The sequence below is a fragment of the Rattus norvegicus genome, chromosome 1, assembly GCF_036323735.1.
Source record: "Rattus norvegicus strain BN/NHsdMcwi chromosome 1, GRCr8, whole genome shotgun sequence".
Lineage (NCBI taxonomy): Eukaryota > Metazoa > Chordata > Mammalia > Rodentia > Muridae > Rattus > Rattus norvegicus.
The window spans coordinates 250553115-250574673 of record NC_086019.1 but is presented as its reverse complement, the minus strand read 5'-3'; the positions used below and the strand labels follow the sequence as shown (position 1 = coordinate 250574673).

General features: G+C 44.7%; 1 protein-coding gene across 7 annotated transcripts in view; it reads left to right on the top strand.

The window, feature by feature from the left end:
- Window positions 1-7968: 7968 nt before the first annotated feature.
- Arhgap19 (Rho GTPase activating protein 19) overlaps window positions 7969-21559 on the top strand; it is a 47003-nt gene continuing 33412 nt past the window's right edge. For 3 of the 7 annotated variants that reach the window (XM_039101419.2, XM_063273199.1, XM_017590380.2), the window contains exons 1-2: window positions 7969-8105; window positions 21119-21384. In XM_039101419.2, coding sequence (XP_038957347.1) covers window positions 8050-8105; window positions 21119-21384 — 322 coding nt within the window. In that variant the 5' untranslated portion in view covers window positions 7969-8049. Of the gene's footprint in view, window positions 8106-12289; window positions 12531-18087; window positions 18162-21118; window positions 21385-21559 lie in introns of those variants that run through there. The other 4 variants (NM_001401120.1, XM_063273204.1, XM_063273187.1 and 1 more) reach the window with 4 other exon arrangements.

Sequence of the window (21559 nt, the reverse complement as noted above, 5' to 3'; positions counted from 1 at the left end):
GTGTGTGTCTGTGTGTGTGTGTGCATGGCATGTGTGTATGTGTGTGTGTGTGTGTGTGTGTGTGTGTGTGTGTGTGTGCTTGCATGCAAAGGTCAGAGCAATAAATAAGTCAGGTATGTTTTTAAAGATATATTTATTTATGTATTATACGTAGCTGGGTACTTTATCTGCATGTACATCTGCATACCAGAAGACAGCATCAGACAGTTGTGAGCTGCCATGTGTGTTAGCAATTGGGTATCTTTATCCCTTGCCCCAAAGACCCAGCAACAGACGATAAGTTATCACTAGCTGTCAAGGTTTGACACATTCCCACTATTGACAGGAGTCACATGCCCTCCCCATGTACACGTACTCTGTCCCCTTATACAAGGTCCGCTCTTTTCCCACTCCCAGAGGTGCCTCTGTATACCTCACAATAAACCTACCATGTGGCATCTGTCTCATGGTGTGACTTTATGGTGTCCATTGCTTAGATCATAACAATGTGGGTTCTGGGAATTGAACTTAGGACCTTCAGAAGAGCAGTGAGCGCTCTTAACCACTGAGCCATCTCTCCTGCCCCTCACCTTGTTTTTTGAAACAGGGTTTCTCGCTGGGGATTTAGCTCAGTGGTAGAGTGCTTACCTAGGAAGCGCAAGGCCCTGGGTTCGGTCCCCAGCTCCGAAAAAAAAAAAAAAAAAAAAAAAAAAAAGAAACAGGGTTTCTCATTGACCCTGAAGGTCACCACTGAGTTCCCAGAATCTGCCTTTCTTTGTCCCTTAACACTGGGGATATGGCCATATTGAGGATTTAAGTTCAAACTCTTTTGTGGCAAGCACTCCTGCCCACAGACCCACCTCCCCATCTACCCCTTCCCTTACCCTTCTTTTTGTGATGTTGGAAGACCAAACCCAAGGCCTACTACATGCTACACAAAGTTTGAATGAGAATGGCCTCTGTTGTGGCTCATGTGTTTGACTACTTGGGTCCCAGTTGGTGGAAACTGTTTAGGAAGGATTAGGAGGTGTGGCCTTGTTGGAGGAGGTACATTACTGAGGGGTGGGCTTTGAGATTTCAAAAGCCCTCACCAGGCCTAGTCTCTCTCTCTCTCTCTGCCTGCAATGTATGTGGATCAGATGTGTGTTCTTGGCTGCTATTGCTCCAACACCATAGCCCTGTCTGCCTGTCTGCCTGCTGAGTGCTCCCTGCTGTGACCATCATAAATTCTAATCCCCTGAAACTGTAAGCATCCCTCCAGATCAAATGCTTCTTTTTATAAGTTGCCTTGGTCGTGGTGTCCCTAAACGGCAACAGAATAGTAGTAACCAAGACACTCTACCACTGAGCTCTCTTCGTCACTGTTTGTTGCATGGTAAGACACTGAGCCAACGGACTTAAAGGGAGAGGGCTGGATTTTGGCTCATTGTCCCAAAGATCAAAGTTCACGATCATTCAGTTCTGTTGCTTCTGGGCCTAGGGTGGAGCAGGAAGTTGAGGCAGAGAGTAGATGGCAGAGCAAGGTGGTAGAAAGGAGACAGGGAGGGAGGGGGAGAAAGGAGTTAGGGGAGAGGAGAAAGGTCCAGGGGCAAGATCTATCTTTCACAGCTCCAGTGACTTCACTACAACCTTCCCTGAACCTGGAGTGTGTGTTGCTACAGTGGAAATCACCAGTCATGCAGGACCTCCTGATTGCTTTTTTTTTTTTTTTTTTCTATTCTTTTTTTTGGAGCTGGGGACCGAACCCAGGGCCTTGTGCTTGCTAGGCAAGCGCTCTACCACTGAGCTAAATCCCCAACCCCTCCTGATTGCTTTTGATGGGAGAATTCGGAGATCCAATTCTAAGGGTCTAATCTGTAGGCTTTCACAGCCACTGAAAGGCACTGTGTTATTAGGTTTTGTTTTCTTCGGTCAGAACATTAGCTGAGATAATGTCTCTACTAGATCAAGTCTCTGGGGGCATTTTCTTGATTAGTGATTGATGTGGGAGAACCCAGCCGTCATGGGCAAGCCACCCCTGGAGCTAAAAGAAAGGCAGCTAAACGTGAACCTGAGGAGCAAGGCAGTAAGAAGGGTTGCTCCGGTAGAGCGCTTACCTAGGAAGCGCAAGGCCCTGGGTTCGGTCCCCACCTCCAAAAAAAAGAACCAAAAAAAAAAAAAAAAAAAAAAGAAGGGTTGCTCCGGGGTTTCTGCTTCAGTTCCTGCACAGGAGTCTCTTATTGGACTGTGACCTCGGACATGTAAGCCAAATAAAGCCTTTCATCCACAAGTTGTTTTGGTGATGGTCTTTATCACAGCAGTAGAAAGCAATCTAGGACAGTGCCCATCACCCATGCTCCCTCAGAGCTGGCTGCCGTACCAGGCCCAGCTGCTTGGCAGAGCTCTGGTTTTTAGAACTTAGCTTGTATCTCTGCTGTGGCAGCCCTAATGGCATGGTGCCCCAGCTTGGGGTCAGTGTGTGAGCTTTCTGGAGCAAGGGGCAGGGTTTTCTTGGCTCCTAGTCGCAAGCCTGAGCTCAGTCCCAGGAGGTGTGGAGTCCTCCTAGATGTCGTTTCTGCTGGTCTTTGCCTAGGACCTGGCTGTTGCCAGCGGCCGTAAGACAATGTCCCCTGATAGGACATCCTGCTGCTCCAACCCTGGTTTTGGCCATTTTTAGTTGTGAAGGATTGCCTCTTTTCCCTGGGCAAGAGCAATAAGTACTTCTTTTTTTTTTTTTTTTTTTTTTTGGTTCTTTTTTCGGAGCTGGGGACCGAACCCAGGGCCTTGCGCTTCCTAGGCAAGCGCTCTACCACTGAGCTAAATCCCCAACCCCGCAATAAGTACTTCTAATAGCTAAGCATTTTCTCCAGCACCAAAGATGAGAGTTCTTTATAAAGGCCATGAGGGGCAGGGTTGTGTGCTGGATAGTTTTATGTCAACTTGACACAAGCTAGAGTTATCTGAAAGGAGGGAACCTCGATTAGAGGAAAATACGTCCATACGATCAAGCTGTCAGGCATTTTCTTAATTGGTGATTGGTGGGGGAGGACCCAGCCCATTATGGGTGGAACCATCCCTAGGCTGGTAGTCCTGGGTTCTATAAGCATGCCGGGCAAGCCATGGGGAACCAACCCGTGGGGAGCAAGCCAGTAAGCAGCAGCCCTCCTTGACCTCTGCATCAGCTCCTGCCTTAGGTTCCTGCCCTGCTTGAGTTCCCATCCTGATGTCTTTTGATGATGGACTCTGCTATGCATAAACTGAATAAACCCTTTCCTCTCTAAATTGCTTTGGTTAAGGTGTTTTATGGAAATAGTAGAAAATCTACTAAGACAGGTTGATTTTTTTTTTAAAAAATCTTTTTTTAAAGATGTATTTATTATATACACTTCGACTGTCTTCAGACACACCAGAACAGGGCATCAGATCCCATTACAGATGGTCGTGAGCCACCATGTGGTTGCTGGGAATTGAACTCAGGACCTCTGGAAGAGCAGTTGGTGCTCTTAACCGCTGAGCCACCTCTCCAGCCCTAAAAACATATTTTATTCCCTTCTTCTTTAACAGAATATTTTTATTCTTTTTCAGTTTCATTCATCTTATGTGCTATGATCATGTCCCCCTTCCTTACCTCCTCCTTCTCCTCCCACCCTTGCTGACCTCTCTTTCCAGCAAACCTGACACCCATCTCTCTCTCTCGGTGACTTGTATTAGTCACTTTCCTATTGCTGCAATGAAACACCAGAGGATTTATGAAGTCCAAGGCAGCTCATAGTACGCTTCCGCTTATAGTTCCAGAGGGTTAGAGCCTGTGATGGCAGAGCAGAGGCATGGTCGCAGGAGCAGGAAGTTGAGGGCTGACACTGTAACCCACAAGCGTAACTTGAACAGAGTGAACTTGAAATGGTGCAAGTCCTTGAATTCTGAAAGCCCACAGTGACACACTTTCTCCAGCAAGGCCACACCTCCAAAACCTCCCAAACAGTGCCACCCAGTGGTGACTGAGTGCTTAATTACTCAAGACTAGGGGGGATATCTCATCCAAACCAATACATCCACTGATTCCCTCTGTCCTCCTTCAGACAGGGTTTCTCTGTGCAGACCTGGCTGTCCTGGAACTCACTCTAGATCAGGCTGGCCTCAAACTCGGAAATCTATCTGCCCCTGCCTCCTGAGTGCTGGGATTAAAGGTGCCGCCTCCCAGCAACACTCACCTAGTGATTTTAATCAGGGCTGATTGCTGAGCTTGTGTGAGTGGTTTTTCTTCCTTCCTTCCTTCCTTCCTTCCTTCCTTCCTTCTTTCCTTCCTTCTTCTCTTTCCTTTTTTTTTTTTGTTGGAGTGGCTATACTAAAATTACTCTCTATCTTTCTGCATGTATGTGTGCGTGCGTGTGTTTCTGTGTATACAGTCCATGTGTCTGTACAGGTGTGCTTATAGCAACCTTCTGTTCCTGAAGCACCACTGATTTTTTTTTTTTTTTTTTTTTTTTTTTAGAGACAGTAGAGCTGTGATCCCCTCAGCTCTCCAGGTGCTGGGGTTGCAGGCATGTTCTGTCATGCCTGGATGAAACTGTATCACTACTGATCTAGCCAACTGTGCTTTTACTGCTTCCTTTATCGAGGTGATTACATAGACATACAAGCAGAGACTTGGAAAATGGAAAAGGAAAATGGGGGGGGGGGCAACCAGAAAAGCAATCTATTTGGAAGCCCTGCAGTAGGGCAGAACTTATTGAGAGACTGAGCGGTGTGGGCAGAGCTTCCTGCAAGAGGGGGCCAGAGCCACGCATGGTGACCCATGTCTCCAATCCTAGCACTTAGGAGGCTGAGGCAAAAGGATCGTGAATTTGAGGCCAGCATGAGTTACAGAGAATTCAAGTCCTGTTTTCAAAGAGTGAGACACTGGAAAATAGACACTGAATCAAGCACGCGAGGGTGCGCGCGCGCACACACACACACACACACACAGAGAGAGAGAGAGAGAGAGAGAGAGAGAGAGAGAGAGAGAGAGATTGAGAGCGCAAGCAAGAGTGAGTGAGAGACCAATCTCAACTTAGATAAAGTCATTAGAAGGAATGACAGAAAAACTACTAGAGAAACCCAGCATAAAGAAAGACATACAGGAGAACAATCTTACACCACCTCTCATGCAGGCTGTGGCAGCACTAGTACTTGTCTTTGAGGGCAAGAGCATTCTAGCTATTTCTACCATGAAAGATTGAGGTTCAGTGAGGGACAAAGTCATGCAAATTTCCACTCCAAGATTTACACCGTTGCTATCTACACAATCTCTGGGAAGTGAATTCACAATCAGGTGGAATAGAACAGAAGTGACCCACTGCTAGGCTGTGTGACTGGGCAAGGAGGCTTTGAGCCACAGTGTACAGTAAGTGCAGCTGTTCCTGGGTGTCTATGACTGGCATCTCAAGAACACTGGGATCCCTGATGCTCAAGTCCCTAGTACAGAATGAAATCATTTGGGTTCACTTGTTTTAGGTCAACTTGACATGTTAGAGTCATTAAGGAGGAGGGGAACTGAGAAAACACCTTCATAAGAACTGGCTATAGGGGGCTGGGGATTTAGCTCAGTGGTAGAGCGCTTACCTAGGAAGCGCAAGGCCCTGGGTTCGGTCCCCAGCTCCGAAAAAATGAACCAAAAAAAAAAAAAAAAAAAAAAAAAAAAAAAAAAAAAAAAGAACTGGCTATAGGCAGGCCTGTAAGGCATTTTCTTAATTAGTGATTGATGTGGAAGGGCCTAGGCTATTATGGATGGTGCCACCCCTAGGCTGGTGGTTCTGGATTCTATAAGAAGGCAGGCTGAGCAAGCCATGGAGAGCAAGCAAGCCAGTAAGCAGCACCCCTCCATGGCCTCTGCATCAGCTCCTAACGCCAGGTTTCTTCTCTGTTTGAGTTCCTGTTCTGACTTCCTTCAGTGATGAACAGTGATGTGGAAACTGTAAACCCAACAAACTGTAAGCCAAAGTATCATCATCGAGGTGCTTTGGTCATGGTGTTTCATCACAGCAACAGACACCTGAAATAAGACATAGGTTTTGCTTAAAACCTACTCATTCCTTCTATATACTTTAGATCATGTCTAGGTTATAACAGCCAATGCTACGTAAATACCTTTTAAAATGCATAGTTCAGGGAATAACGAGAAAAAGGTCTGTATGCATTCCGTGTAGACCTTCCCAACTTCTCCCCTGAGCGTTTTACATATGGTGTTGGTTGAAGACATGGGGCCAGCTCTTCTTGGCTGACATTCCCTGCCTCACCTCAGTCTTGCGTTTCAGAGAGTAACTTATTTTATTAGTGTGCACGTGCGTAGGCCTGTTGGTGAGCGTACACTTGAACGTGAGTACATGCGAGGCGACCAGATCAGTCTCGTGACTCATTACTCAGATAACAGCCTCTGTAAGTGTTGTAGCTCTGAAGGAAAAGGCTTCCCCTTCAGAAGTGTTAGAGCTCTGGTAGGGGTGGGGCGCAGGGGTGGGTGGGTGGGGGTGGGGGAGTTGAGGGGTGAGGGTGGGGGTGGGTGGGTGATTGGTTCCTCCAATGCAAATGTAACATCAGTTCTGTTCCAGCATGGGGAGGTTTCCCCAATGAAAGTGTTAGAGCTCTGCCCTGAGATTTCCTAGCAATCCTGAGCCAAGGAATACCACAAAGTCCCAGCACAGGACAAACCTCACACAGGAAATTTATTGGAAGGGAAAACCCCAGGAGGGTGGCTTCTTCTGCTAGGGTGAAAAGCAGCGGGAACTCAGCAGATGTCAGGTTTTGTACAGGGTTTCTTGGTGGCGCGGGGCAGGAGATGTAGACAGAGCTTTTCAGGGTGGCCTGGCCTGGGGTTGGTGGGAGTTTTGTGGCTTGATCTTAGGGCAAGTTTAGGGACTGGTGGAATTCTGTTTCTTAGCCCTGGTTTTGAGCTCGGGGTCGTTAGGGTCAAGGTTCTTTTCCCTTGGTCAGGAACTTAGTCAGGGTCACAGTGTTCTTTCCCTCCACTTTTTGCTCTATACCATCTGTGTTTTTTATTTTTAAAAAAAGATTTCCTGTGTCTCTGTGCATCTGTGAGCACGTGCCCTGGAGGCTAGCTCTGGAGGCTATCCAAGGGCAATCAATCCTTTGGAGCTGGACTTACTAGCCCTTGTGAGCCTCTCAGTGCAGGGGACCAAACTCTAGTCCTCAGAAAAAAAAATTAGCAAGTGTTCTTAGAACCACTGAACCATCTCTAGCTGCCCCTTATTGTTAAACACAATATTTCTATTAATTCTGAATTTCATACATGCATACAATGTCTTTTAATCTCATTTTCTCATTGGCCTTAAGTCACCCAAGGAGACTTGGCTGACTGGCCCAGAATTTGCCTCTCTATTCTAGCCAGTGCTTTTGGTGACTTTATATTGACTTTTTTTTTCCCCCAAATCTGTGTCCTGAAGATCAGCCCCCAAATGTGTGTATATGTGTGTGTGTGTACACACATACACATATATAATGATCGGTGGGTGTATGTGTCTCAATGAGTTTATTTAATGTTGCTTTCAGGAACATATGCAATTTACCATTGACTACATACCATTGAAGAAAATGCCTTTCTTCCCTTTTACTAAGCCTATGGATCCTGGAGGTGGGGTGCATGGGGGTTTAAGTGGGTTAGGAGTGATGAGCCCTTTTCCCTAGCAACCGTTAACTGCCTACCAAACTCGGGGATTGGCGGGATCTCACGAGCCTTTCCTCTTCAAGTGACTCCTAAAGTTACTTTCAGAATCGACAGTTCTGTAACTCAGAGATTTACCTAGCGGGGAGGGGAGCGTAGACTGGAATTTCTGATGTGCTGAGGAATTACTTGGGCTAATCAAAACGAGAAACTACATTTCCCGGCAGGTCTCGGGACCGTGTCTCTCTGGTGTCTTTGGTTCTGTGTTACCAATGACAGTTAGATATTTGAATAGACCAATAGTAGCATGGACCTGTTCTTATTTAGGCGGGGCCATAGGCTCATCCAATCGTACAAGGCTTAGAAAAAATCCTAGCCAATCTAATGGCTGAGGGGCGGAGCCCGAGGCGGGGCCGCAGACCAAGCTGCCGCGGAAGATGGCGGCTGAGGCGCTGAATGGAGGGGAGGCGCCGGTCTGCGACTCCGACCGGAGGTGAGCCAAGTTTTCCGTCCTGCTGCCTAGGAGACAGGACTGTGGGCTAGCGATGTCGCCGCCCTGCCCTTGAGTCACCGTGGTCCACAGGGCCGGGCTTTGTTCCTCGCTCTCGTGGTGTCTACTCCGACGCTCCTGCGGGGGCTGAGGCGCGTCGCTGCGGTCTGTGTTTCCCGCTGCGCTGCTCTTCGCGAGTTCTGCAGCGGTGCGTAGAGCACTCCTGGCGCTCTGGCTGCAGACCCTGGGGCCACGGCCTCCGTGTCAGCCCTGGCGCCGAGCGTTTTGAATGGAAATTGAAGCCCAGAGCGGTTTAGAGAACCCAACAAAGTCCTGGGAACTTTAAATGTCTTTCGGGACAGCCTCAGAGCTTTAGTCAGAACCGCGACTTGAGTGATGATGGTTAAAGGTTTTTTGTCCCCCAGCTGGCTGACCTCTCTCGGCTTCAGCCTTCGTCTGTAAATGAACATAAGGATACTTATTTCAGAACATGGATGGAATGACAACCTATTTAAAGCTCATAGTACCCATCCTGGCAAATACTATTCAAAATATGATAGATTTTTATGTTTCCTTGAAGTTGTGGCCTCATTTCTTCTTGAATGGGTACTGTCCCTGTCATAAAGCGGAGCCTGTCTTAACTAAATTCTAATATCGGGGATTGATGCACTCCGATATAATGAGGTTATTTACATTGTCAGAGTGTGATCAATGCTATCTATGCTTTGGTATGGAGTTAGTACAGAACAGAGGATCCAAGAATTTTGGGGAACCGAGTTTGTGATTCTTCCTGAGCCCTGATGGGCTTGTTTTGGTATGTTACTGTTTTGTATGGAGGAGTTTTCCACTCTTTGACTTACCCATAAATGGTTATTGACCCCCCTACCCCCGCCCCCCAACTATGCCTGTGGGTTGGTAAATGTCATTAGATTATCCCTCTTCCAACTCTGAAAATCCTGAATTGTAATGAAAACGAGGACAAATGAAATACTGTTCCACAGCAAGAGGACTTTGAATTCTTCCATGGGGCTACTGCCAACTGAATGTAAAATTTGAAACCGTTAACTAAATGACGAACAGAGTTTTATCTGAACCTGAACCTTCCAATACTCTTATTGACCTAGGTTCTTGCTAAATAGCTAGGCTGGATTGGAACTTGTTTCAGCCTCCCATGCACTGGTCAATTGCATTTTGCAGGAGATAAATTTGGGGTTCCTGTGAGGCTTATTTATTTCCTTTTTTTTGGAAACAGAGCCTCTCATGTAATCCAGGGGACCCCAGCCTTGAGCTTCTGAACATCCTTCCTCTACCTCCCAAGTGCTGGAGTTACTGGCACGCCACCAAGCCCTGTTTTATGTGGTGCTGGACTTCATGCACGCTAGGCAAGTCTTCTGACTGAGTTGCACCCACAGGCCCGTTTAATTAGTGGGACTAAACGATTTTAAAATCTATTATCTATTGTGCTTGTGTGTGCTTGTGCACTCTTAGGTGCCACAATGCATGCACAGGAGGGCAGAAGTTAACTCACAGTCCTCTTCTTCCACCAAGTGGATTTGAGGATCACACTTGGGCTCTGAGGCTTGGCAGTGAGTGCCTTTACTCACTGAGGCATCTCACCGGCCAAGGTGTGTAGCCTAGCGTTTACAGATATGCCGCATAACTCTGTCTTTGGCATCTCAAGCATGTCCTTAGGAGACATTCACTCTATGAGAAAGGCTTCTGTGAGACCAATGTCTTGTAGCAGTGGTCATAGAAACAGCTGTAGATTCAGTACTGGGCAGTAATACATATAATTAATATCTTTGGGGACTGAAAGGGTTTGCTCTAGGAAGAAAAGCCTAGGGAAAGGAGAGAGACAAGTAGGAATGACTGCTGTCTGTTAGACCACTGAGATGTTGAGGATTGGTTAGCAGGATTCCTTACGTTGGTAGTCCTGTCTGGAGTGGGGCATCTGCCCTGCATCAGGCCATCTTCACTAGGGTGATCTGGAGAACCCAAGCTCCATGTTTACTGAGCAGGCTCATCCAGAGCAGATACGGGTCTAAAGCCTCCTTTAATCTGGGTTTCTTTTTCAAATGGTGATGACTTAATAGTCGGCTTAGTAAATGCTGTACAAACATTTGAATTTGTAAAGTGCTGTTATTTTAAAAACTTTAAAAATATCTATGTATAAAATTATATCTGGGGGTTGGGGATTTAGCTCAGCGGTAGAGCCCTTGCCTAGCAAGTGCAAGGCCCTGGGTTTGGTCCCCAGCTCCGAAAAAAAGAAAAAAAAATTATATCTGTATGTTCTGGGATTTGGAGATTTAGAAAAGAGACAAATTGATATAGGGGATTGAATGTTCTTTTATTAACTGAAGCCCCAAAATGGGGCTTTGCTGATTCCATTCAACTTAGAAGAGACTGAATTAAAACCTCGTTTTTGGAGTGTAATTTGCTGTTTGATTGGTAGGGCCATTAAAAGAAAATTGTTATATATTTTTTTCTTTTTATGAAACCTGATATTTCATTAATATTTGTGAAGTAATTGATATTATATATCAAAGTTTCAGGTACTATGTGAGCATGTTTCTGGGCTCTATTTTCCTTGTCCTTTTTATTTCCTTTTTTTTTTTCTTCTTTTTCTTTTCCGGAGCTGAGGACCGAACCCAGGACCTTGTGCTTACTAGGCAAGCGCTCTACCACTGAGCTAAATCCCTAACCCCTTTATTTCCTTTTTTAAAACCTATTTAGTAGATAATAGGTTAGTACCAAAAAATCTGCAATAAATACAAGCCATAATAGAGCACAGGGTGAAGAGCTCCACCCCAAGATCTATGCAGTTACCTACAATGGAGCCTCTCTGTGCGTCTATCCCGTGCTCCTCTCATGTTTCTTGCCCCTACCTTTCTCTTTGTGGTGCCTGGGAGGCATCTGTTGCTGAACTACATCACTATCCTTTTGTTTGTTTGTTTGTTTGTTTTAAAGTCAAAATAGTGTAACTAGGTGTGGTGGTGAACACCTGTAAGCATAGCACTAGTGAGGTAGAGGCAGGAGAATCAGAGTTCAAGGTCAGCCACATCTTATGTAGAGTACTTAAAGCCAGCCTGGGCTACATGAGACCCTGTCTCAAAAAACATAACCACAACCAAAGTCCATTATCTTGGACAATGAATGTATGTTATATATCTTTTCTGTGTAATGACTATATGCTAACAATAATACAAGTTTAAAGAACTGAAGATCAGATATGAGCACATACCTGTAAATCTCAGCACACAGGCTATTGAGGCTGGAAGATGGCGAGTTTAAGATGAACTTGGGCTACAATTGTGAGACCTGTCTCAAGAAAATCAAGACATCAAAAAACAAAACAAAGAGGCCAGATGGTGGTGGTACAGTCCTTTAATCCCAGCTTTTGGGAGGCAGAGGTAGATGGATCTCTGAATTTGAAGCCAGCCTGGTCTCCAGAGTGAGTTCCAGGACCGCCAGGACTACACAGAGACAAAAGGAAAACAAACAATCCTCCAAACTAATGAATTTTCAGTAAGATCCTCTAAAGCAAAAGCATTGGCTTATTCTTGGACAGTACTTATCATTTTGGATTTGGAACTCACAGATGTAGTGTAGAACTGATTCCAGTACTAACTGCCTGCGATTCTTGCCATTTTAAAGTCTACAGAAAACAACCGTCTAAGCCTTTGACTTTATTTATTTGAGGAGTGAGAGAGACCCTGGTAGCAAAATATTCTATAGAAACATTCCCGAATTGGTAATTTTGATGTTTCTTTAAAAAATTCTTTTTATGGATGTGTGTATGTCTGTGTGTGGCACATGTGTGCAGCTGGTTGATGTGGGTGTTGAGAACTACTCTTGGTCCTCTGGAAGCTCAGCAAGTACTCTTAGTTAGTGAGCTGTCTTGCCAGCCCCTATAGACCAGGCTGGCCTTGAACTCACAGAGATCCATTGGCCTTTGCCTCCCAACTACTGGGATTAAAGGCTCATGCCTCCTCTGCCCAGCCCTCCCTCATGTTTAAAAGAACAACAATATCCCCTACCCCCATTATTGTGTGTTGTGTCATGGCACATTTTGGATAGCTTTCAAGGGTTGGTTCTCTTTTCACCATAGGTCCTAGGGGTCACAGGTCTCAGGCTTGGCAGGAAACGCTTTACCCACTGAGCCATTTCATAAGCCCAGTGGTGTTACTTTTCTACTGCAATTAGCTTCCTTCTCATTGTACATTGTGTGGAGGAAGGAAATTATGGGAGGAGCTAACCACAAGAGCACTGCCAATTCCTTTGCTACTCCAAAGGATAAACATTACCAATAAGCTAATAAAGTAGCGTCATGGATACTCTGAGAAGTGTAACTCAGTGTCTCGACTGAGAACAGCATTGTTATTCTGGGGAACGCAATCTCCCATTAGATTCCAGTGTGTGGGTCAGGAGGTAAGTTTAGCCAAGGCTTCTTTTCCCTCTGTCAGTTCATGTCAAGTTGTTCTTGTGGCTTCAGTTAAGTTTAAGTTGAGAGCAAATATAGGGGCTGAATACATTTTGGAGATGGTTGGCATGTGGGAGATAAGATTACATTACAGAATCTTGGCAGGACATTGTCTCTTAAGGGCAGACTTTAGGGTTTAAATGTTCTACAAGATTAGTTAAGAAGTGGGTACCGTGCTGTAAAACCATGTGGTGCTGCTTACTGCCCAAGAGAGACTGTTTGCTGTAGCTTTAAAGCCTGTAGGCTGGGCACGTGGCCCGTTTTGTCTTCTCTATGTATAGCTTTCATGATCCAACCTAAAACTTGCTATGGAGAATGCAGGAAGGGGGAGGATATATTAGTTTTATTTGTTACTTTATTCCTTTTCTAATAGGTCCTCCAATAAAGGGACACACTTAACACCGCGTTTCAGAGTCTCTTAGGGTCGAAAAACACAGCAAGAGAGTGAATACTTCTTACAGGGTGGTAAGTCAGGTTCAGACAACTTTAAATATAGCTCATATTTTGAGAAAAGCTGCCAAGGTTGTGGTTCTTGGAGAACAAATCAAGTTAAGCAATTCATCAGGAAGGAAACATTTAGTTTTGTGGGTTTCTAGTTTGGATAGAGTCAGCCAAAAGACCCATCTGCAGGATGCTGGGCTTGCTCCCTGGAGCTGTGCGGGTTCATGGCTTTAGTGCCCTCAGAAGCACTTGAATTTCAGTTCTCTTTAGTTGATCTTTTCAAAGGTGGATCTTGTCTCCTGCTCGTTCTGCCAGCGTATCACTTTCCATGCAGAGTACGCACCATCTAGTGGTAAGAGAAATCACTGAGGACTGCAACCAGGTTGTAAGGGACTCTGGGCTCTGCCCTTATTGGAGATAGCTGTTTATTTGTTTACCCACACTCCTAATTACTCATTTCCCTATTTCCTGCTTCTGACATACCTGTCCTTTTTTTTTTTTTTTTTTTTTGTACAGGGATTAGACCTAGACCAAGGGCTTCTTTTTTGAGACAGGATCTTAGGATCTCTCACTAAGACCTGGGAGTTGCCCATTTAACTAAGCCTGCTGGCCCTGAGCTCTAGAATCTTTGTCTCCCTATTCCAGCTCTGGATTGTAAGCTGCGGCTACACCACCAGGCTTGGATTCATGCTTGTGAGGCAAGCCTTCCCACCCTTTTCCTGGCCCAACTTTTTTTTTTTTTTCCCCCCCCGGAGCTGGGGACCGAACCCAGGGCCTTGCGCTCGCTAGGCAAGCGCTCTACCGCTGAGCTAAATCTCCAACCCCCTGGCCCAACTTTTTATAGCTCTTACTTTATTTTTTTGTTTGTTTTGTTGTTTTGGTTTTTCGAGGTAGAGTAGCCTTGGCCGTCTCAGAGCTCTCTCTTTGGACCAGGCTGGCTTTGAACTCAAGAGATCTACCTGCCCATGTCTCCTCTTTGTACCCTGAGATTAAAGGTATGTGCCATCACTGCTCTTCCGCACAATGAAAATAAGGAAATTATATAGTTTGGTTATTTTCTGATTTTTGCTTATTTGCTTTGCTGTTTTGCATTGGGCATTAAGCCAGGCCTCACAGATGCCAAGCACATGCTAGACCTTGGAGCTGCATTCCCAACTCCATTATGATGTTCAATGTTGGTTGAAAGAAGATTTAGGACCAAATTACTTTGCTACTTAAAAATCAAAAACAACAACAAAATACCCCCACACCCACAAGAAACCCCAGTTCTTTGTCATGGAATGTCGTTTCTACACAGACGTGTATAGAGTAACACATATTCTATTCCTCAGGCCCAGCAGATCTAAGCATTTTGCCATGTTAGCCTCAAGCCTCCTCCCTTTTCATGGCTCAGTGATTTATAACAGCCTTACTAGCACCTGGGAACTTGTCTCAAAGCTGAGCTCGAACTTCTGATCCTCAAGATTCCTCCTCCAAGTGATTACAGGCATGGTCTGTAATCCCAGCACTCAGAGAGATACGTAGATCCTTGGAACTCACTGGGCGCTCCAGGTTCATCGAGACCTTTGTTTTAAAAAATAAAGTGGAGACAGCAATAGGAGAAGACTCCTGCCTCCATGTGTATGTGCATGGTGGGCACACCTGTACACACATGTGTCCACGAACCACAGAACTGAAAGAGTGTGCATGTAGATTAGTAGGATGTTTCCTTAGCATGTGTGGGCTCTAGGTTTGACTGCCATGTCTTGACAGAATGAAGATTATGGTGGTTTGAGTGAGAATAGCCCCAAAGCTCATATATTTGACTATCTCATCCCTAGCTAGTAGACTGTTTAGGGAAGGTTTAAGAGTGTGGCCTTGTTCAAGTAGGTACAGCCTTAGTGGAGGAGGTGTTGCCACTGGGAGTGGGCTTTGAGGCCTCAAAAGCCACCCATGCCAGGCTCAGTGTCTCTTTTTTCTGCCTGCTACCTGTGGATCACGATACTCTCATCTATGTAAAACTAGCTAGTCCATGCTTGTCTGCTTCTTTCATGAAGATAATGAACTAACTCTCTAAAACTGTAAGCAAACTCCCAATTAAATGCTTTCTTAACTAAGAGTTGCCTTGGTCGTGGTGTCTCTTCACAGTAATAGAACACTGACTAAGACAAAACTATTCATTTCCCTTTAGCTGCCAGAGTACTGAGCTAAAAATGGACCCCACAAAATTAGAATTTTCTCAGGAAAATTGGAAAGAAGGAAAGTGCTGGAGCCATGGTACAGGCCAGAGGGAGAACTTGTTTTCTGGAAATAGATTTCACAAAGAACTCTCAGCTTGTCAGACCACTTGATCTTAACTTCTTAATTGTGCATACCACTTGCCCACTTGTCTTCTATCTAAAGCAGAGGCAGGCAGATCTCTGTGAGTTCAAGGCCAGCCTGCTCTACAGAGTTGGAGGACAGCCAGGGCTACACAGAAAAACATGTGTCAAAAACAGAACAACCAAGCTCCTCAAACAAAAACCAAAAACCTAAAAAAATGTAACGTAGTATCAGGACCCCTGAAGATGGACTGGGGTGTGTGTGTGTGTGTGTGTGTGTGTGTGTGTGTGTGTGTGTGTGTGGACTGGGGTGTGTGTGTGTGTGTGTGTGTGTGTGTGTGTGTGTGTGATGGTATCCCCTTTCCTCTTTCTCTTGGCCACAATGAATACGTTTTCCTTTGATTTTCACTTCTTGTTGTCTGTTTAGTTGGTTTATTGAAGACAGAGCTGCCAGGGTCCAGGCTATGATTCTAACAACTAAGGTTCGGCACTTCAGAGCCACAAGCTACCTAATAGAACCTCATGAGTAAAGTCTTTGTGCTCCTGTAGAGGCATGTGATTCATTATGGAGAGCACATATGATTTGTGTGTGTGTGTGCGTGTGTGTGACTTGAGTTGCCAGGCTTGCATAGCAATTGCCATTACCTGCTGAGCCATACAGTGATATGAAAAATTTTAATAGAGATAAGTATTCAACATCTTCCATGTGGGTTTTGGTTTTATATCTTTTCACTTTGGCTAGACTGGTTAGCGAGCCCCAGGGATCCTGTCTTCGCCTCGGTACTGGGATTACAAGTGTGTGCAATACACTGATCACTTTTTTTTTGATTTATTTATTTATATGTAAGTACACTGTAGCTGTCTTCAGACACACCAGAAGAGGGCATCGGATCCCATTACAGATGGTTGTGAGCCACCATGTGGTGGCTGGGAATTGAACTCAGGACCTCTGGAAGAGCAGTCAGTGCTCTTCACCGCTGAGCCATCTCTCCAGCCCCCACTGATCACTTTTATAGTCTAGGGTCCCATTCAGGTTGTCTGGCATGACAGCAGGAGCCCTTACCCAATGAGCTCTCATCTGCATGTAACATTAAACAACGTCCACTTTTGATTTCCTTGACGCCTTCCACAAATCACTGCTGGGCCTCGGTAACTGGGTCTTTGAGCTTTCTTTACCTTGATTGATTCTTCTTAAATACTGTTTCCAGGGATAGAGCTTAGTGACAGAGTGTTCTCTTAGCATGCATGAAGCCCTGGGTTCTATTCTTAAACACAGAATAGAAGAAACACTAATGAGACCCTCCCCCACAGGTAACTCCTCCCCAAACAAAACACCTGGTCTGTAAATTTTTTTTTTTTTTTTTGGTTCTTTTTTTCGGAGCTGGGGACCGAACCCAGGGCCTTGTGCTTCCTAGGTAAGCGCTCTACCACTGAGCTAAATCCCCAGCCCCTGTAAATTTTTTTTTAATGTTTCTTGTTCCTTGTTTAGATCCATATTGTCTTGAATTAAAATACTATTCTTTGACCACTTCACATATTTATATAGTGTATTTTGATCATTTCTATCCCTATTCCCCTCTTTTATCCCATTCCTCCTGAACTCCTTCTTTTCACCAAAACCTCCCTTACTTTTCTTCACCTTCCTCTGTGACCTGGCAGTTAGCATAAGCTTGGTGAGGGTTAATTTATTGGAACATGGACAACTTAAGGCTATCACTGAACAGCTGATTGGACAAAAGGCTCCACTTCATAAGGTGAGAGTAGCACAATCTGTGGATAGATTGGACAGCATGCTCACTAGCCAAACAGCAACTGTAGGTTCCTGCTAGACCTATGACCTCCCAATGTGGAGTAGGGGTCAAGTCCTGTCAGAAGGCAGTTGTCTGCCACCACCACTTTAGTCATGGTGCTATTTTCCCATGGCACATCTTGCCTGGCATCTGAGTTTTATAACAGGCAGGGTCCATTGTTAAGAGGTTGGTTCCCATCAACCAACTTCATGGTTAAGAAGTCAGTCTGCATTGCGCCTTCCAGGCAGTGTGAAATCTCGCTGTAGCAAGGAAATGTCTAGCTCAATTCTGGCCTGATTTTTCTAAGTCCTTCAACCAAATTGTGTGGTGTCTACCATTATGATCGATTAACAGTAGCTTATACTGTTTTGGAGTCTCAGGGGTCTCCCTGACCAGTGGGAAGTATCCCAAATCTAGCACTGGAATTTTTACTTCACAGCCTAAGCTGGACTAGAAAGATGGTTCAACAGTTAAGAATACTTACTGCTTCTGCAGAGGACTCTGCTTTGGTTCCTTGTACCCATGTCAGGTACAACCATCTATAAGTTCCAGGGATCTGATTAGTTCTGGTTCCAGTGGGCACCTGCATGCACTTGGAGTACAAACTCATACAGGTTCACACACATACACATAAAAAATCTAAAACAAAATTTGGCTTCTGGAAGCTGGAATTTGTGTGTGTGTGTATGATGTAGAGATCATCCTTCCTCCATATTATGAAACTCCTATGTGCTCACGTTATGTGATGTTCCATTTTCTATAGCCCGCGTGTAGAAGTGGTGAAGGAGTCTTATGCTGAGTTTCACTCAGAGACTAGCAAGTACAATTAGCTTGTCTAGTTCTGTTTTGTTCCTCCTTGCAGAACAACCCGCAGGCCTTGGTAAGTATTGCCTTTCAGGCCCCATAATATGTCCTTGTGCCTCCTACATGCCTGGAATTTGTGTAGGTTGCACGGGGCCAGAAAGGAGAGTCCTTTGTCACAGTAGGAGAAAGCTTTTTCCTGTCGCTTGCACTTAGCAATGCCTCATCAGAAGCTTTCGGCGTTTATGTAAGAAGTTTAATTTTTCTTGAACTTGAGCGAACTTAGTTTAAAAATCTTGTAGAATAGGATGCTATTATTTTTTAGTCTTAGAAATGTCTTATGTCATACACAGTCAGTCAAAGATATGGCTAGCTTTGTGTTGTGGAAGCAGGTGCTCTTTGGGAAGGGATTAGTGGGCTTGGTAATATGGGGGAACTACAGAAGAAAACCTCTCTTAACTATCTTCCGTCTCTTCTCATCTTACTTTAAATTATTTCTGACTCACTAGTCCTTGTACCAGGTGCTCTACTCCAAAAAATGAAGGAGAAGTTAAAAAATAATTTGCTTAAGGAAAAAGTGTGGTATCGTAAGGGTGAATGAACAGGGGCAGAGAGTGGGGTGTGGCACAGAGGGGAAAGAAGATGGGGTGGTTTATGCCAAACCATGCATATCAGGGTTCCCAGTGCATCTTCTTTCCTTAGGGCAGCCTCACCTCTTCAAGCTGTTTAGGAGAAAGCATATTTTTAGGGTAATGGCTGGTACGAAGGAGGGCTTTGTGTTTCTTGTTCCTTTTCAAGGGTATGTGTTTGATCCAGTTTAGGACTGGAAGGGATAGTGTGGCTAAAATCTCATTCTTAACCAGTCATGTTCCGGATGTTAAAATAGTGCAAGTCCATAGGCTTTTACATGAATACAAATTTCTATTTCAGGATAGGGCATAATGTGCTTTATATACATTAATGTTAGAGATAATTTGGTCAGAAACCAGTTATTCAGATTTAAAAGGCATGGGAATTACATTAAATGATAGATAACCTCATGGTTATTTTGTTGTGCTGTGCATTTCCTGATTTTTTTCCCTTATGGTAATTTCTCATTTGCAGTGATTATAGACAGTACTTCCTCCATAGTGACTTTGTTTTTGTCCTGTAATAACTGACACTGACAAAAGAGGCTCTTGTCAAAGGGTGAAAGCTTCTGATTGTAACTGGCGTATAAACTGACGTGCTATGGTTTATGTAGCAAATCCGTGTGAGCTACTGTGGAAGGCTGAGAGGATAAGCTTCTACGTGCTCCTCAGTGACATCTGCCCACACACCCAGAGCTCGAAATTCTGATGTGACTTCTGCTGTAAAAAATAAATTTTATTTGTGTGTGTGTGTGTGTGTATGTGTGTGTGTGTGTGTGTGTGTGTCTGTCTGTCTGTCTGTCTGTCTGTCTGTCAGTAAGTCAAAGGACAATTTGTAGGAGTTGATTCTGTCCTTTCCTGTGGCTCCAGGGATCAGGCTCAGGTTGTCAGGTTTGGTGGCAAGTACTTTTACTGGCTAAGCCATTTTGCTGGTCCTAAATTCTTTGTGATTTCTTATGGTAAAGTGCATATAGTAGTCAGAGACTAAAGATCGGGGCTGTTGAGATTACAGTCATTGATTTTCAAGGAAGTACTGATTGACTTTGATGAACTTTTCATTGTACTGTTACTAAGTTCTCAGCCTGGCTGAGGAAGTGGCTCGGTGGAAGAGTGGTTGCCTAGCGTGTACTAAGTCCTGGGCTTAACCCCAGTACCACTAACAGAAATGATGAACTGGCTATGGTAGTTTACACATGTAATCCCAGTGTTTGGGAGGTTGAGCAGTAGGGCTAGAGAGTGAATTGCAGGCCAGCTTTGGCTGTAGTGTGAGAGATCTTGTCTCAAAAAACAACCCAACCCAACCCACCAACCAGCCAACCCACCAACCAGCCAAGGTTGGGGATACTGCTGGGAAGAGTGCTTGCTACCATGCAAAAGCCCAGCACTGTGAAGGAAGGTCATGTTGGGTTAGCAAGATGTGCTGCTGATTAGATCTGTTTAATATTTAGAGACATAACTTTTCCTGGAACAGTACTTGATAGCCTGGGTGCAGTGGATGTTTTACTGTGACAGTATTTCTATGAGTCAGGTGAATGTAACGTTGCTCTGCTGAAAGATGATAAGTACTCCTTTGTGATGTGTTACATGTATTCATCTGTTATGTAACTGATGACTGCGTGTATGTGATAAGGATTAGAACTGGCCGTTAGGGGTAATCAATGATGAGTGCAAACAATGATATGCGTGCTATAGGAGGTGGAGTAGTGCATTCTTATTTTTATTACATTTAACTTAGTAATAATCATTATTTTTAGAATTTTTGTAAAAAAAAAAAATTCAGATCCTCTGGAGCTGTAGTTACTGGCGGTTACTGGTGAGCTCCCTGACTCAGGTTTCTGCCAAGCCATCTCTTTAAAACTACTTTTTGAATTAGGGTCTGATTATATAGGCTGCTCTTTGGCTTCCAGTCTTCCCACCTCAGCCTCATGGAGAAAGCTGAGATGAGTCGTGTGCTGCCATGCACAACCGTAGAGTTATTTTTAGAAATTTTATACTTAAAACCATTTTTGACACGTATTTACTTTGTGTGTTGTTGTGAGTGTGTGCAGCATGATGTGGGGATCAGAGGACAGCTGTGGGAGTCAGGTATCAAACTCAGGTCATCGGGCCTGGCTGTCTTCCTGGCCCAGCGATTGAGTTCTTACATATGAAGGTCAGGGCCTTGTAGAGGAGAGCCTTTCCAAGCAAGAGTTAGACTTCCATAATAACTCATGAATCAGAGGCATGCAGAGTGAAAGGTTTAAAAGGAAAAACGGGTTTAGATCTCACGGCATAATGTCACTGAGAACTTAACTAGCATGCACAACCACTAACTAAATGGTCTAACAGCTAAAGCCTGTCTGTGGACCTAGCTGAATTAATGTATACCCTTATGTAGCTGTAAGCCTCTTCCATTCTGTGAATGCTCTTTGGCTGTGAAGAGCAGACTCCAGGGTCAGCTGCTTCTGTCGGAGGAAGCTGCCTGTTAGGAATCTTCTACTGTGTGTAAACTTGGGAACTGCCAAACCCTGGGCTGGGAAGTGAGAGACAAAAACTATTCCTCCAAAGAATCTTCTGTTTGATTTTTCTTTTCCAGTGATGCCATTTGCAATTTTGTCATTTGCAATGACTCTCCCCTTCGAGGCCAGCCTATTATCTTCAATCCTGACTTTTTTGTGGAGAAACTCCGACATGAGAAACCAGAGGTGTTCACTGAGTTGGTGGTCAGCAATATCACAAGACTTGTTGATTTGCCTGGAACTGAGTTGGCTCAGCTGATGGGTGAAGTGGACCTTAAGTTGCCTGGTGGGGCTGGCCCAGCATCAGGATTCTTCAGGTCTTTAATGTCTCTCAAGAGGAAGGGTAGGTCATGTGCCTATGAAGGGCCATGGGTCTTAGCTGCTAATTGACTTTTACTCTCTATTTAAAAAAATTATGTATTTTTAAATTTGTTATATGTTTGTGCCTGTTTGTATGTGTACCAGGTGTATTGCAAGTACCCATGGAAGCCAGAAGAGGGCATCAGATCCCTTGGAAC